Raw genomic sequence first — 12,592 nt, 5'->3', positions numbered from 1 at the left:
TTCAAAGATTTTTACTTGTCTTGATTATGAAATAAAAAGTTTTAAATAGCATTATAATACAAATAGAAATATAAAAACAGTTTTATTATTGCATTAGTATGACATCCAGGACTCTGAGCCATCGCTGGAGCGGATGTTATTGAGGGGAGGTGAAGATGTGGTGACAAGCTCAGAGCTGGTGTCAAGTGAGCAACTTTGCCGAGTTTAATTAAATTGGCATCTGAATTAATGTAATGGTGTAACTGAATTAACGTAAGTAATTTGTTAGTTTATGTGTTTGTGTGCTTTGTTGTAAGTAAAAATGGTTCATACTAAATTAATGAAGACAAGACAAATGTTGGAATGTCCTATTTTGGGGAAATTTAAAGATTTGCTTGAAGTTGAACTGCCTACTTACAAATCTGTTTTGAAGTTCTACTATTAAATTAGGCATAACTTCAAAAATGCTTCAGAGAAGGATCCTTCTGTAAGTGAAATATGTAACACTTTGAGAGAGTCTCTGGAAACCTGTTTTAAGAAAGGGTAGGAGGTTCAGTTATGTCATTATCAAGCCATGTGATTATGTCAATGTAAGCCTTTGCATCGAAATGTAACTTTGGAATTTTAAACCTATTTTCTGCTCTTGCTCTTAAAATATGTCGTAAACTAAGTTCCCATTGAATTTTATGTTTATCACTTATCATGCACAAGAGGATATTTTACGAAGCAATAAAGTACCCATTTCCTTGAATAATTGGGTTTATAATGTTTATGAGATCGTCATACAGCTATCTTGCATATGAGATAAGGTTAAACAGATGTTTGGAACCAAAAATATATGAATGTTTTAACAAGTTCAAACCACACAAATGCATATACACTTTCACAATGCACTCAGCCAAAGTCTTAAGATATATTTGAAGAATCTGCTGGTTTGCATCTTTTTGTTAAGAACATTGTTGATCTTCAGCGTTGTCATTGTCGCCAATAACCGTTTCTGAAACATAAGTAATTTTTGTCCGTTCTTGATTAAACTTAATTATTTTTTGTAGTTATTTACTTTTTCTTGCTTCTTTCTTCTTCAAAGCACTTGTGGTGGCTAACTAGGTATCAATATTACCTATAATCATTTAGATAATATTGAAATTATATTTAACTGGTAATATTATATTTATATGCAAGACATCTGAAGCTGGGTCAAATATGTAGCAAACCCAAATATCGACTTTCCCCAGTTTTTCCAGGCAGTGAAAGAGCTAAGAAACTGGTGGCCAAATTGGCTCAAAATGCCAGTGGATCAAATGTCTGTGCAATCGTAAGAGAAGGATACATAAGAGCAAGAAATGATTTACTTGTGAATATGCCAAAAGTTAATATAAAAAAAGACAGTTAAATGTGGCAATGAAGTAGAAAAAAAACATTTTGCAGTTATAACGTTTGTAATACAGAAGTAAGAAATACAAAATTTGATATTAAAAAATATTTTATTACTATTATTGTATTTTGTAATTAATAATTTTTTTAGTTGTAATGCTTATATATGTATTTAAAACAGTCCTTTTTAACATTATACATATGGAAAATTCATAAAAAGTGTTTTTCAAAGTTTTTTTCTTAACGAATTTTAAGCTTTTTGCGGCATTTCAAGATGTTGTAGTATTACAACCTGCAGCAGTTGCATTACTCTTATCTTCTCTTTTGGATACTAGATGACGATGCCTGATTAAGCCATCTCATAGTGCATTGCGATTGTAATTGGAATGAGATGTGATGCTGAATTGTGAAGCCGCGCGTGTGGATGTCTTGTCTTTGTGTTTGTGCTTGTTTAGTGTGTGAATGTGATTATTAAAAGAAATGTTCCTAAAAACATTTGTCCTTTTGCTTCCTGCATCGATCATAATAATCTACATACCACCACATTGGTGCCCAACGGAAAAGAATTTGTGAGGGAACGAAAGTGACGTTGTCCCGACCATCACAAGAAAAGTTTCCCGCCACCACATTGGCGTCCAACGGAAAAGAATTTCTGATGAAATGAAAGTAAAGTCGTCCCGACAATGAATTTTTGATGGAAACGTGTCATCCTGACACAAAATAATTTTTCCCGGGAACAATTAATAATAATCCCGGGAATGGTTTATAGTGTTCCAGTAAAATGAAGAAACGAAAGTGAAATCGCAAGAAAATTTTCCCGTCCGCAGCAAATTATGAAACGTGTCATCCTGACACATGTCATCAGTTTTCTCATCCCGAGAACTGTCCATCATTTTGTTTCAGACATCAGTCCTCAAAAATGAATCAGCGTCTGCCATCTTCGCTTCCTTGATGCCCTAAGGAGTATTCCAGAATTCAGTTTTAAATCCTAACTCGTACGGGACGTCGGCCCCTGTACCGAGTATAATTTATTATTTGCGCATCTCCAGCAAAAATCTGCATTTAAATCCAGTGAAGAAAGTGTGTTTCTGTTTTCAAATTTACAGCAAGGAAAAATTCATCAGTTTTGTTTTGGTGGTTCCTGTCTGTACCTGTTCTCAAACAAGTGTCGTAACACTTGTGCATTTTTTTTTTTTTTTTTTTTTTTGTTGTTTAACTTCAATAGCATCCAGCATTTGTTTCGGTGAAATACAACATTCTTTCATGTTTGAATAGATCAAGGTTCTTTGTCTTCTGTAAAATGTTTTCATACTATTTAATATTTAATAATTTCTAAGTTACTTCTGTTTTCATAGCCTTTTCATCGTTGCTAGTTTACATATTGAAATATCTGTATTTTTTTGTTATTTGATCTCAATCATTGAAAGTACGTAATAATATATCTTTTAAATATTAAGGTATTCTATATAGTGAATTTAAAGGTGTTGTTGTATTTCTGTATTTTAATTAAGCATGAAGTAATTTATCGTACTTGATACATTTCTAGGTCCGTAAGTTTGCGAACCGAAACCAAAACGGTCTGTTCTTGTTTTCTGATACCATTTTATGTGCCCTTGAGTGATGCTTCAAGTCTCATTAAGTATTCATAAGCTCAGTCGCTCTCAAAGTGATTAATCTAAACAAGTATTGAATATGTTTTCTTTTTTCAGTTGTATGGTATTTTGGTATTATGATAAACTGTTCTAATAGATTTATTATTATTATTTTTTTCAAAGTAACGATTCAGCATATACCATCTTTTAATCGTATCAAATGTGCAATTTTATTTCTGATTCTCAGAATGTTATTTTTATGGTTAAGAATTCTTAAATCTAATTCTTTTTCTGTACTTATGAAAATTTAATAGCAATTATTTGCTATATCTGCTTTTCTTTTATTAAATGTGTATATATACTTGCAGTTCAAATTAATTTAATTTCTGTCTTTATGTGTTACTTCATTTAAAATATAAAGTTTTTTTAACATAAATATTTTTTTTTCCATTGCTGAAAATATATTTATCTCCTAACTGAATATTATAATTCTTTTTGCATTCTTACAAAAAAGATGGAGATTTAAATCATTTGCATTCTACCTAATTTATTGATTTTTTTTTTTTTTTTTTTTTTTGTACATTCAAAAGATAGGGTAAATGTGTAACTGATCCGTCATATTCAAGTTTTCTTGTTTAACTTCTTGTCTCATTTCAATAATTAAAAATGGCTTTTCTATCTAATGGGAAAATATCCAAAATCACACCACCTCGCCAGGACGGTCTTCGCTGATGATCTCTTGTGGATACTAGATGGCAATGCCTGATTAGGCCATCCCATAGTGCATTGTAATTGGAATGAGATGTGATGCTGAACTGTGAAGTTGCGTGCGCGAATGTCTTGTCTTTGTGTTTGTGCTTGTTTAGTGTGTGAATGTGATTATTAAAAGAAATGTTCCTAAAAACATTCGTCCTGTTGCTTTCTGCATGGATCATAATAATCTACATACCACCACAAACCAAATTTTTTTAAAATTCTTTTTTAACCTAAAAGGCAATTTTTTCCCCCATCACCAAATTAAAATCTGAAAAAAAAATTTTAAGACCCTTTTCATCCATTCTACTGAACAACTATAAACAAAACCAATAGTAAAAAATAATTTTAAAAAATACAATATTTTTATAATTAAAAAGTAACTGTAAATTATCTTCATGGTTTGTAATAATTTTTCTAAAACTCAATTTAAGTCATTAACAATAATTTTCAAACTGTAAAATTAAAACTTTGTATCTTATTGATACAAACTTAAGAATGCTATAATAGCCAAATTATAATAAGTATAATTATAAAAGGTTGGACATACATACAGTAGTAATAAACAGTAGAATATAAATTATAACTTTAAAGTAACTTTTAAGCTTCCAAATATAAAATTGTTATTACTAATATTAAAAAAGGGAGGGGGGGGAATAGGAATGGACTGATCCGAAGACAAGCCATTAACAGAAAATATTAAATTATCTTCCCATATATTTTTGTTTTCTTTTTAAAGAATCTATTATGACATCAAGAGTGTGCTGCCATTAGAAGTTTTAAAGTTAGTGCAACTTTAAATATGTAAATAACCTCTTATGAAGACTTAGGCAAAAAAAAAAAAAAAAAAAACCTTAGTTATTGCAATTGCATTGAAATCGATGTATTGCATTGCCTCTGGGGGGGGGGGTATGTAAGATTTTGGAAAGACAACCATTTGGTTCTTATTATTCTAGTGGTATAGTAACAGTGTGAAGTTGGGGAGTGGATAATAGGGCATGCCTCATTCAAATGGCGCTTTACAGAGGTCTCAACCATAATTCCCAAGAATTGCTGTTGAGGCATCTTGATAGTTCAATTTTAACTGTATTCCTTCAATTGAGTTGGGATGGCTTAAATATATTTATTACATTTAAAATGGTACTTTCATCTTTGATACATGATGAATGATTACAGAATAAGGCTGGATGCCTAACCCTCTTTTTTCTTTTCTTTTTTTCCCCCCTTCTGTAAGTTTACATGCTGTTTTTTAGCCTGCATCATGAATTGCAAAAACTGAGTTATATTACATTTGCTTTATGTTTCTTATGAAAAAAAAAAATGTTTCTTACAATAGCATTATTTCAAATTAGTAATATTATATATTATTCATTATTTATGCAATCAAACCAAACATAACCAAATTAAAATCAATTACATATGGAAAACATAATTATCTAAATTCGATATTAGAATAAAGTATATTTTGCAGTAATAAATATTATAAAATAGAATCTTAATTATTTGTTTTGATCAATTTGCTAATTAATGGCATATAATATTTTATTGAAGAAAGCTGCACAATACATCTTTAAATTTAAAAAAAAAAAAAAACTGTTCAAAAAATAAGTACACATAAAATAGTCTTACTTGAATACTTTCTTTTTTTTCTAACATGCTTCTCAAAAGGCAACTTTTTAGTACCATTTTTCTACAAAAAAGGTTAAAAATTTCAAAAGTTTGTTAAATTGAAAATACAAAAATTTACAAATAAAGGCAACAAAAACAAAGTTTCATATTTCTATATAGAATGCAAAATCAAATAATAATTATATTACATATATTAAGAAATATATATAAGAGTAAGCATTCTTGCTTCAGTAATGGTTATTTAGTGATAAATTTTTAGCTTAGTTATCAGAGAAAAAAAATCTGTCACTGATATTATCATAATGCTGTCAGTAATATCATTAGTAAGCATGCATTTATAGCACTTTCTAAATACAGTGGTGGCCAAAATTGTGGACACCTTTTTGTTTTCTAACTTTGGATGATCACAGAATGTATGCTCACGTTTCACAAAATGCAAACTTATGTATCATTTTAAAGAGAATTTAATGTTGATTTCAATAAAAAAAGCAAATTTCAAATATTTACAATACAAAAAAAAGTTGAATAGAAATGTTTATCGAGATACATTAGATGCTGATGACTGCAGTGAGTTATCAGTACTTAGTAGAGTAGACTTTATTTTTTATTACAGCTTCATACTGATGTTTCATTAAGCTGATGAGAGTTTTAAGCTCTTCCTTCGTTACTGCATGATGCCAAGAAACAATTATAGCCTCAATTAATTCTTTTTTTATTTGATGAATACTTCATATGTACAAGAGTTTTCAAGCGGTGCCAGAAGTTCTCAATAATTTTGAGATCAGGACTGTTTCCTGGCCATGATAAGAATTCAATTTTCTTTGTGCTATACCGCACTTTTGATATTCTTGCTGTGTGGCAAAGAGGTGAATCCTACTGAAAAATAAATGATGTGCTGTTGGGAAGGAGATTGCAGATAGAAGGCATAAGTTTTGGCTCTAGAATAGTATCAATGTATTTTCTTGCATTTAATGCCCCATCGATAACATGAAGTAGAACAATACCATCTGCTGACATGCATGGCTAAATCATAACACTAACTGAGTTCATAATTGTCAGCCAGGATGTAGCTCTTCACCTACATCTACGTCTTCCATATTTTCGCCCATCGCTACCGAATAACAATATCTTTGTTTCATCATTCTGTATAACTTGTGACCACTGATCATCTATCAACCTAATGCGTGCCTTTGCCCACTGTAATCTGTTTATGCGTTGCTGTAAATTGAGAAAAGAATTTTTTTCATTGAATTCTACCTCTTAGTCTAACATCTTATAATCTTCCCCTGATTGTTCTTGAACAGACATAAATGCCAGCATCATTCAACTGACTTCTGATGGCCACTAATAACATTCTTCTATCTTGGAAACATAGTCTTTTTCCAGATGTGGTGCACCTTTTTCAACCATTTCCTGCTTTATTTTTTTATTGAATTTGTCTCCTGATATCGTAAACAAAACTTTTGAACTCCAGATGTAGTCACTGAACCATCCACTTGTCTTGTAATTTCAGCTTAGAAAAGACCATATTCATGTAACAGAATAATCTTAGTTCTCTTTCTAGGTGATTAATCTATTCTTTTATTTGATGTCATTGCTTCTTGACTAAATATTAGAAATATTTACAAAAATTCCAACTATATATTAAAAAGTTTTAAAAAAATCTAACTTGTAATTTGATTACATAAAAAATAGACTTCCTTCTACAGGAAAAAGCATAATAATGAATTGTTCCAACTTTAAACATGGTGACAGCTTCTGCTAGCAGTTATTAACATTTGATTGGTTCCCAGAAAATGAACAGTGATTTATCAGAAAAGTTAGAAATTACAATCTGCTTCATCTCTGTGTTTGTTATTCAGATTAATGTAAGAATAACTTTTATTGTATTGCATATATTTGAATTTTGCATTGAAATCAGTATTAAATTCTCTTTAAAATGATATGAAAGAGTTTCCATTTTGTTAAATGTAACATTTTCTATAAGCATACAAAGTTAAAAAACATAACAATTTTCAAAAGTGTCCAATTGTGGTCACTACTGTATGCTATGTTATTAAAATATAACATAAAAAAATTATGCACAGTAATACATTCAGAAATTGAAATTACAAAGAAAACAAAATTGAAGATCTGTTACAAAATTATAAAAAATCTTGGTGTGCAAGATTTTTAAAACATACTACTCAACAAGAGTACAAGAGTTTTTTTAAAAAGAGGGGGGAGGCTAAATAATAAAAGTTTCTGTTTAAAACAGATTTTTTTTCTTCTTAAATATTGCTTTAGACTTTTTAAATACAATTTTGTTATTTTCAAACTTCATACTTTAGCTACCTATTTTTTATTAGTTTATTCTTTGAATTATAATCTTTTTTTAACAAACCATAATCAATTCTTTAATAAATTACACATAGTACAAATAAATATCAAAGCTACCTGAGATCACTGGAAATATGAGGAATAAAAAATAATAATAATAAAATGAAACAGCAAAGAAGTAGGAAGAAAATATTAATTATTCAAGAATTTTGTAATCAAGAAAGCTTATAAAATCATATACAAAAAATAAAATTTATTGCATAAAACATTTAATTCAATTTAAAAAATATTGAATAATCAGAACACTTTTGAGTATCTTGCGCTACTCAGATTATAAAATACAAAATAAAATTATAAATTTATAATGAAAATTCTTATAACTAACAAGATAATTAAAATAAGAAATATAAAAAAATAAAGCAATCTAAAATAATAAACATTTTACTGCATCTAAAAAAAATTATAGAAATACCTTAATGAAATTTCGAGAATCTTTTTGATTTAAAACTTCAGAATCCTCTGTTTTTAAAGAATCATCAAAGGATTGATTATTTTCAAATGTGAATGATTTCTTGGCAAAAGAAAGTTTTTTCTCGGCAATTTCAACCTATTGGAAACAATATAAATATATATATATATGTAAGCATATAATTTTTAAAGCAGAAGGCAGTTTCAGAGACAGTGAAGAGACTTTCGATTTTTTAACTTTGTTTTATTTTTGTCCCGGAAGCCATCATTTTTTGCATAAGCAGAAATGAGGAACACAACACGAAACAAGAAGAAGGTAATGAAAAATTTATCCCTGTGAATATATACTGCGAGTTTTTAATAGATATTTCCATCACATGTCAATCACAGGCAAGGGAATTATAGGGATCTTTAGAAGAAATTGTGTAAGTCAGTAATATTTTATCCCTTTACTCGGAGTGTGGGAACGTGTTGGCATTTAGCCGACTCAGCAATTTTACACTTCTGTTGAATTAATTAAACAGAAAAAGTAGAATGGGATCAGAAATAAGAGAATATTTAAAACAAAACTTTGAAAATTAATAAAGTTTAAATAAGATTTTAAAATATCATTACATATATATCTTTAAACAACCAACACTGATTTTGTGTTATAGGGAAAAAACTTTTAATAAAACATGATAAATGATATAAATTTCTTATCAACAGAAATTATATTTTTGTTATGAAATAGAAAACTACTTATCTAAGATTAATAGTAATGAAAAAATCTGACTCATATTGAAATAATTTAATGAAAGAAAAGATTTTCAATTTAACTTGTCAACAAACTTAGACATGAGAACATTATTAGGTACTATTTTTAAGACAAACAAATTCCTTAAAAGTTAAAAATGCAAAGACTGAGATTCAAAATTAAAACTCAGCAGATAACAGATTTAAAAAAATTACTTTACAGTTGGCAAAATTAATTTTGATTATTAATATTTTAATAATTTTGACCATTATTTTTAAAAAAGCTCTTTAAAAATAATGAAAACATTTAATAAAAATTTGATGGTTTATTTTTTGATTAATTTTTTTTAAATAAAGGAGTTTAATCATTTTGTTACATGAATAAAAGCTTTGAGATCCACTTTTAAATGTAAAAGTAAAAAATTCACATTCTTAAAATAATATAAACTTTTCCAACTTAATTAATAATAATAATAATAATAAAAGTGTTTTTCACCTCTTCTTTTAATGCATTAATTTTTCTTTGAGCTTCTTCAAAACCTAAAAAAGATTTTAACAAAAACTATTACACACTTACAGGTATTAGCAAACAGATAATGTTAACAATATTTAGAGCATTCAAAGAAGAAAGCAACTATAAATTGGAACTTTTAATCATAATAAGAATCAGAAATAAAGAAATCTCTCAAATTCAAAAAACTTCTTAAGTATTCATTCATAAATATTTACTAAAATTAAAAAATTTTCATAAAGATTAAAGTATGATTAGACAAATAAGAAATGAAACTGACAAGTAAAAAAAGTAATGATAATAACCAGGGGGAAGGATTCAAATAATCCATATTTCAGTATAAAAATCAAGAATCTTTGAAACGTTTCGACAGCTAAACTAAGGGGGTTGGCTTATGTAGGGATCCACTAATCTTGCAAATAATGAAAACAAGTATGTTGGTCAGGCACAATAGATAAATTGCTAAATATTGCCAAATATAAGTATATAATATAACATGTATATTTTATTTCTATAATATATAGGTTCTAAAGAAAAAATTAATTTTAGATGAAATGACATTTGTTTCATTGAAATGAGTTATTCTTTTGTGAAAATGAGTTGCTTTATGTTTGAAGTACAGATAATATACATTCTCTTCATTAAGAAAGAAATACCAAGCAGCCATGCAGTTAGAATTTCCTATAAATAGTTTGAAATTCACTGTATAAGAATTTCTTTTTGTTCATCTATCAAAAAAAAAAAAAAAAAACCCAGCATAAAAAATAAGACAAACACAGATATAACAGATCATATGCAAGACAGCAAATAAAAGAAAAAAAATGTGCGAGATTTAGAGTTTCAAACAATCATTATCAATGTCTAGTGTCTAACTTTTTAGAAATGAGAAAAATATTATCTCTTTTACTTGCTTAAAAACATCTTTGTCCTAGTGGCAACATATTTGTAAGTTGCAGAATATGTGTTTTTTTTTTTTTAGCTTGTATTTCAACTTACATACAGATTTTGAATTTGGGTAAATTTTTGAAGAAGAAAATGCACTCTCAGCTTATATTCGGAAATATGCAGTAGAACAAATTCAATAGTGCATCTTCAATTTATTCGATTTGCAACTATGATACCATACATAGCTAAGATTATTTATAAAAATAATAAAAAATATCCTTTAATAAATAAAAGGCACTTATTAATAACAGTGAAAGAATCAAAACTTGCTAAATTTAGCACCAAAACCAAATAGCCATTGCAATCCTATGAGCGTGCTTTTAATTTAAGTGAAGAAAATAAACTTCTGTTTATGCTTAAACTAAACACTAACTAAAAAATTAATAAAAAATATAATTTCCTCTTCAACTGTTAATCAATAAAATTAATTTCTGTTTAAAAAATAGAAATTTTTTATAAATAGATTATTAATATCATTTAAAAATACTAGCCACTATATATATATTTCTTTAGACTGAGGTAAGGAGAACTGAAAAATAAGTAAAAATCACTGTATTTAAGAAGATATGACTTTCTAATTAACATATGTAGAACATTGTAAAAGGATAATGAATGCATAAAATTTGTCAGTTATTCATCTTTTTATTAATTAGTGGAAATATATGAAAATAACTTTTACAATGCATCAGTAAAATTAATAATTAAGAAAATGAATATTGTGTGTATATATATTATATATATATATACACAAAAATGATATATATATAAGTTTTTTCATTAACTGCTTCTTCATGAACATTTCTTCTTTTATTTGCATTGAAATTTTTTTTTAAATAATTGTAACTTAAAAATTTATTAAAATAAATAAAAATAATAAAAAATACAAAAATGTGTTGTTTCTGTGTTTTGAAAGGACATTTAAAAACATAAACCAAACATGACACAGATTTGGAATTCAAAGAGAACTTCATAAATTAATGAATTATGCTACGCATAAACACAACGAAGTAAAAAAAAAAATGTTTGACTAAACAATAAAATGAATAAATACATATATTAAGTGCTATAGATATTAAAAATACTATAGAATTATAATATAAAAAGACAATAAATCCAACTGAAAAATGTGAATTCCAGGAACACTGAGTTCTGCAAAAATGTATCATATCTGGGAAAATCTAACATTTAATAAATTTATTAAACCTGCAAAACATAAGACTTTTCTTTTGCATTTAAATTAACAAATTACTTAATATTATAGAACAGAATTTACTTAGAAAGTTCATGTAAATAAGTAAAATTTCAAGCATTCAATTCTTAAAGATAAGAAACCCTAAAATATTAATATATATTAAATATTATATTCTGAGAAGTGTGCAGAAATTTTCATACATTATATTAGAAAAACAATTGTGGAATCTTGACTGCACAAACAAAATTTACCAGCTCATGGAAGTAAAAAATTTTTATATTCTTATTTTGTATAATAGTATGACAATCATCGTTATTGTTTTGTACATAATATGAGAGTACAAATAAAAAAATATTGATTATATCGAACAAAATGCGATTCATTACCCTGAATTTATATCTAAATTTTATGCTACTTACCAAATTTACTCTTAAATCACTCAGATTAAAAGTAAATAAATTTAATTAAATTAGAATAGCATTATTTCGCCAGTAATATAATGATAGAAATTGTGTAATTTCAAAATATTTTATTGCTAAAAATTCGTAAATTTCAAAAAATTTTTAGTGCTTTTGGAAGTGATCTCAATAGTAAAAAATAAAAATAATATTAACAGTTGATATTTTTTAAAATAATAATGTTTAGATTTTTATTTACCAATCCAACTATTTCCTCTGTTTTTATACATATTCCGTAATTCTTCATGAGACCGAAATTCATTATAGATTTACCACACAATAAACAACATTTTCATTTATGCAGAAAAGTATTAATGGTTAAATGTATTTATTAAATTTATTTGACATGCATAATATTATATATATGGTAAATAACTCTTCGAAATATCTTTAAACCCGACAGTGAAATCAAAATCTCTGCGTTTTCACAATCCGAAAAGACTATATGTTAATAAACTATTTTATTCTGATTTAAAAACTTTCAATTTTTAAAAATTTTATGTGCAGCTTACAACAATTTCATATGGCTTTGTTTTGATTGAATGAATGCCAGATTTGACAATCTAAAATAAAAATTGAAAAACGATGCAACGATAAAAAAATTTTCAAAAAAAATTACGGTTATTCATTGAATTCC

At 27.1% G+C, this 12,592-nt stretch overlaps 1 protein-coding gene across 1 annotated transcript in view; it reads right to left on the bottom strand.

Moving 5' to 3' along the window:
• The window catches only part of LOC129963116 (centrosome-associated protein 350-like), a 69,319-nt gene extending 56,842 nt beyond the window's left edge, over positions 1-12,477 (bottom strand). The window contains exons 1-4 of the mRNA XM_056077195.1: positions 12,155-12,477; positions 9,346-9,389; positions 8,119-8,253; positions 5,328-5,388 (exon numbers count right to left, since the gene is read on the bottom strand). Coding sequence (XP_055933170.1) covers positions 5,328-5,388; positions 8,119-8,253; positions 9,346-9,389; positions 12,155-12,185 — 271 coding nt within the window. The 5' untranslated portion in view covers positions 12,186-12,477. The remainder of the gene's footprint in view (positions 1-5,327; positions 5,389-8,118; positions 8,254-9,345; positions 9,390-12,154) is intronic.
• Positions 12,478-12,592: the final 115 nt, after the last annotated feature.

This window comes from Argiope bruennichi, chromosome 3, assembly GCF_947563725.1.
Source record: "Argiope bruennichi chromosome 3, qqArgBrue1.1, whole genome shotgun sequence".
Classification (NCBI taxonomy): Eukaryota; Metazoa; Arthropoda; class Arachnida; order Araneae; family Araneidae; genus Argiope; species Argiope bruennichi.
The sequence above is the reverse complement of the archived record's forward strand: the minus strand, read 5'-3'. Positions and strand labels throughout refer to the sequence as shown.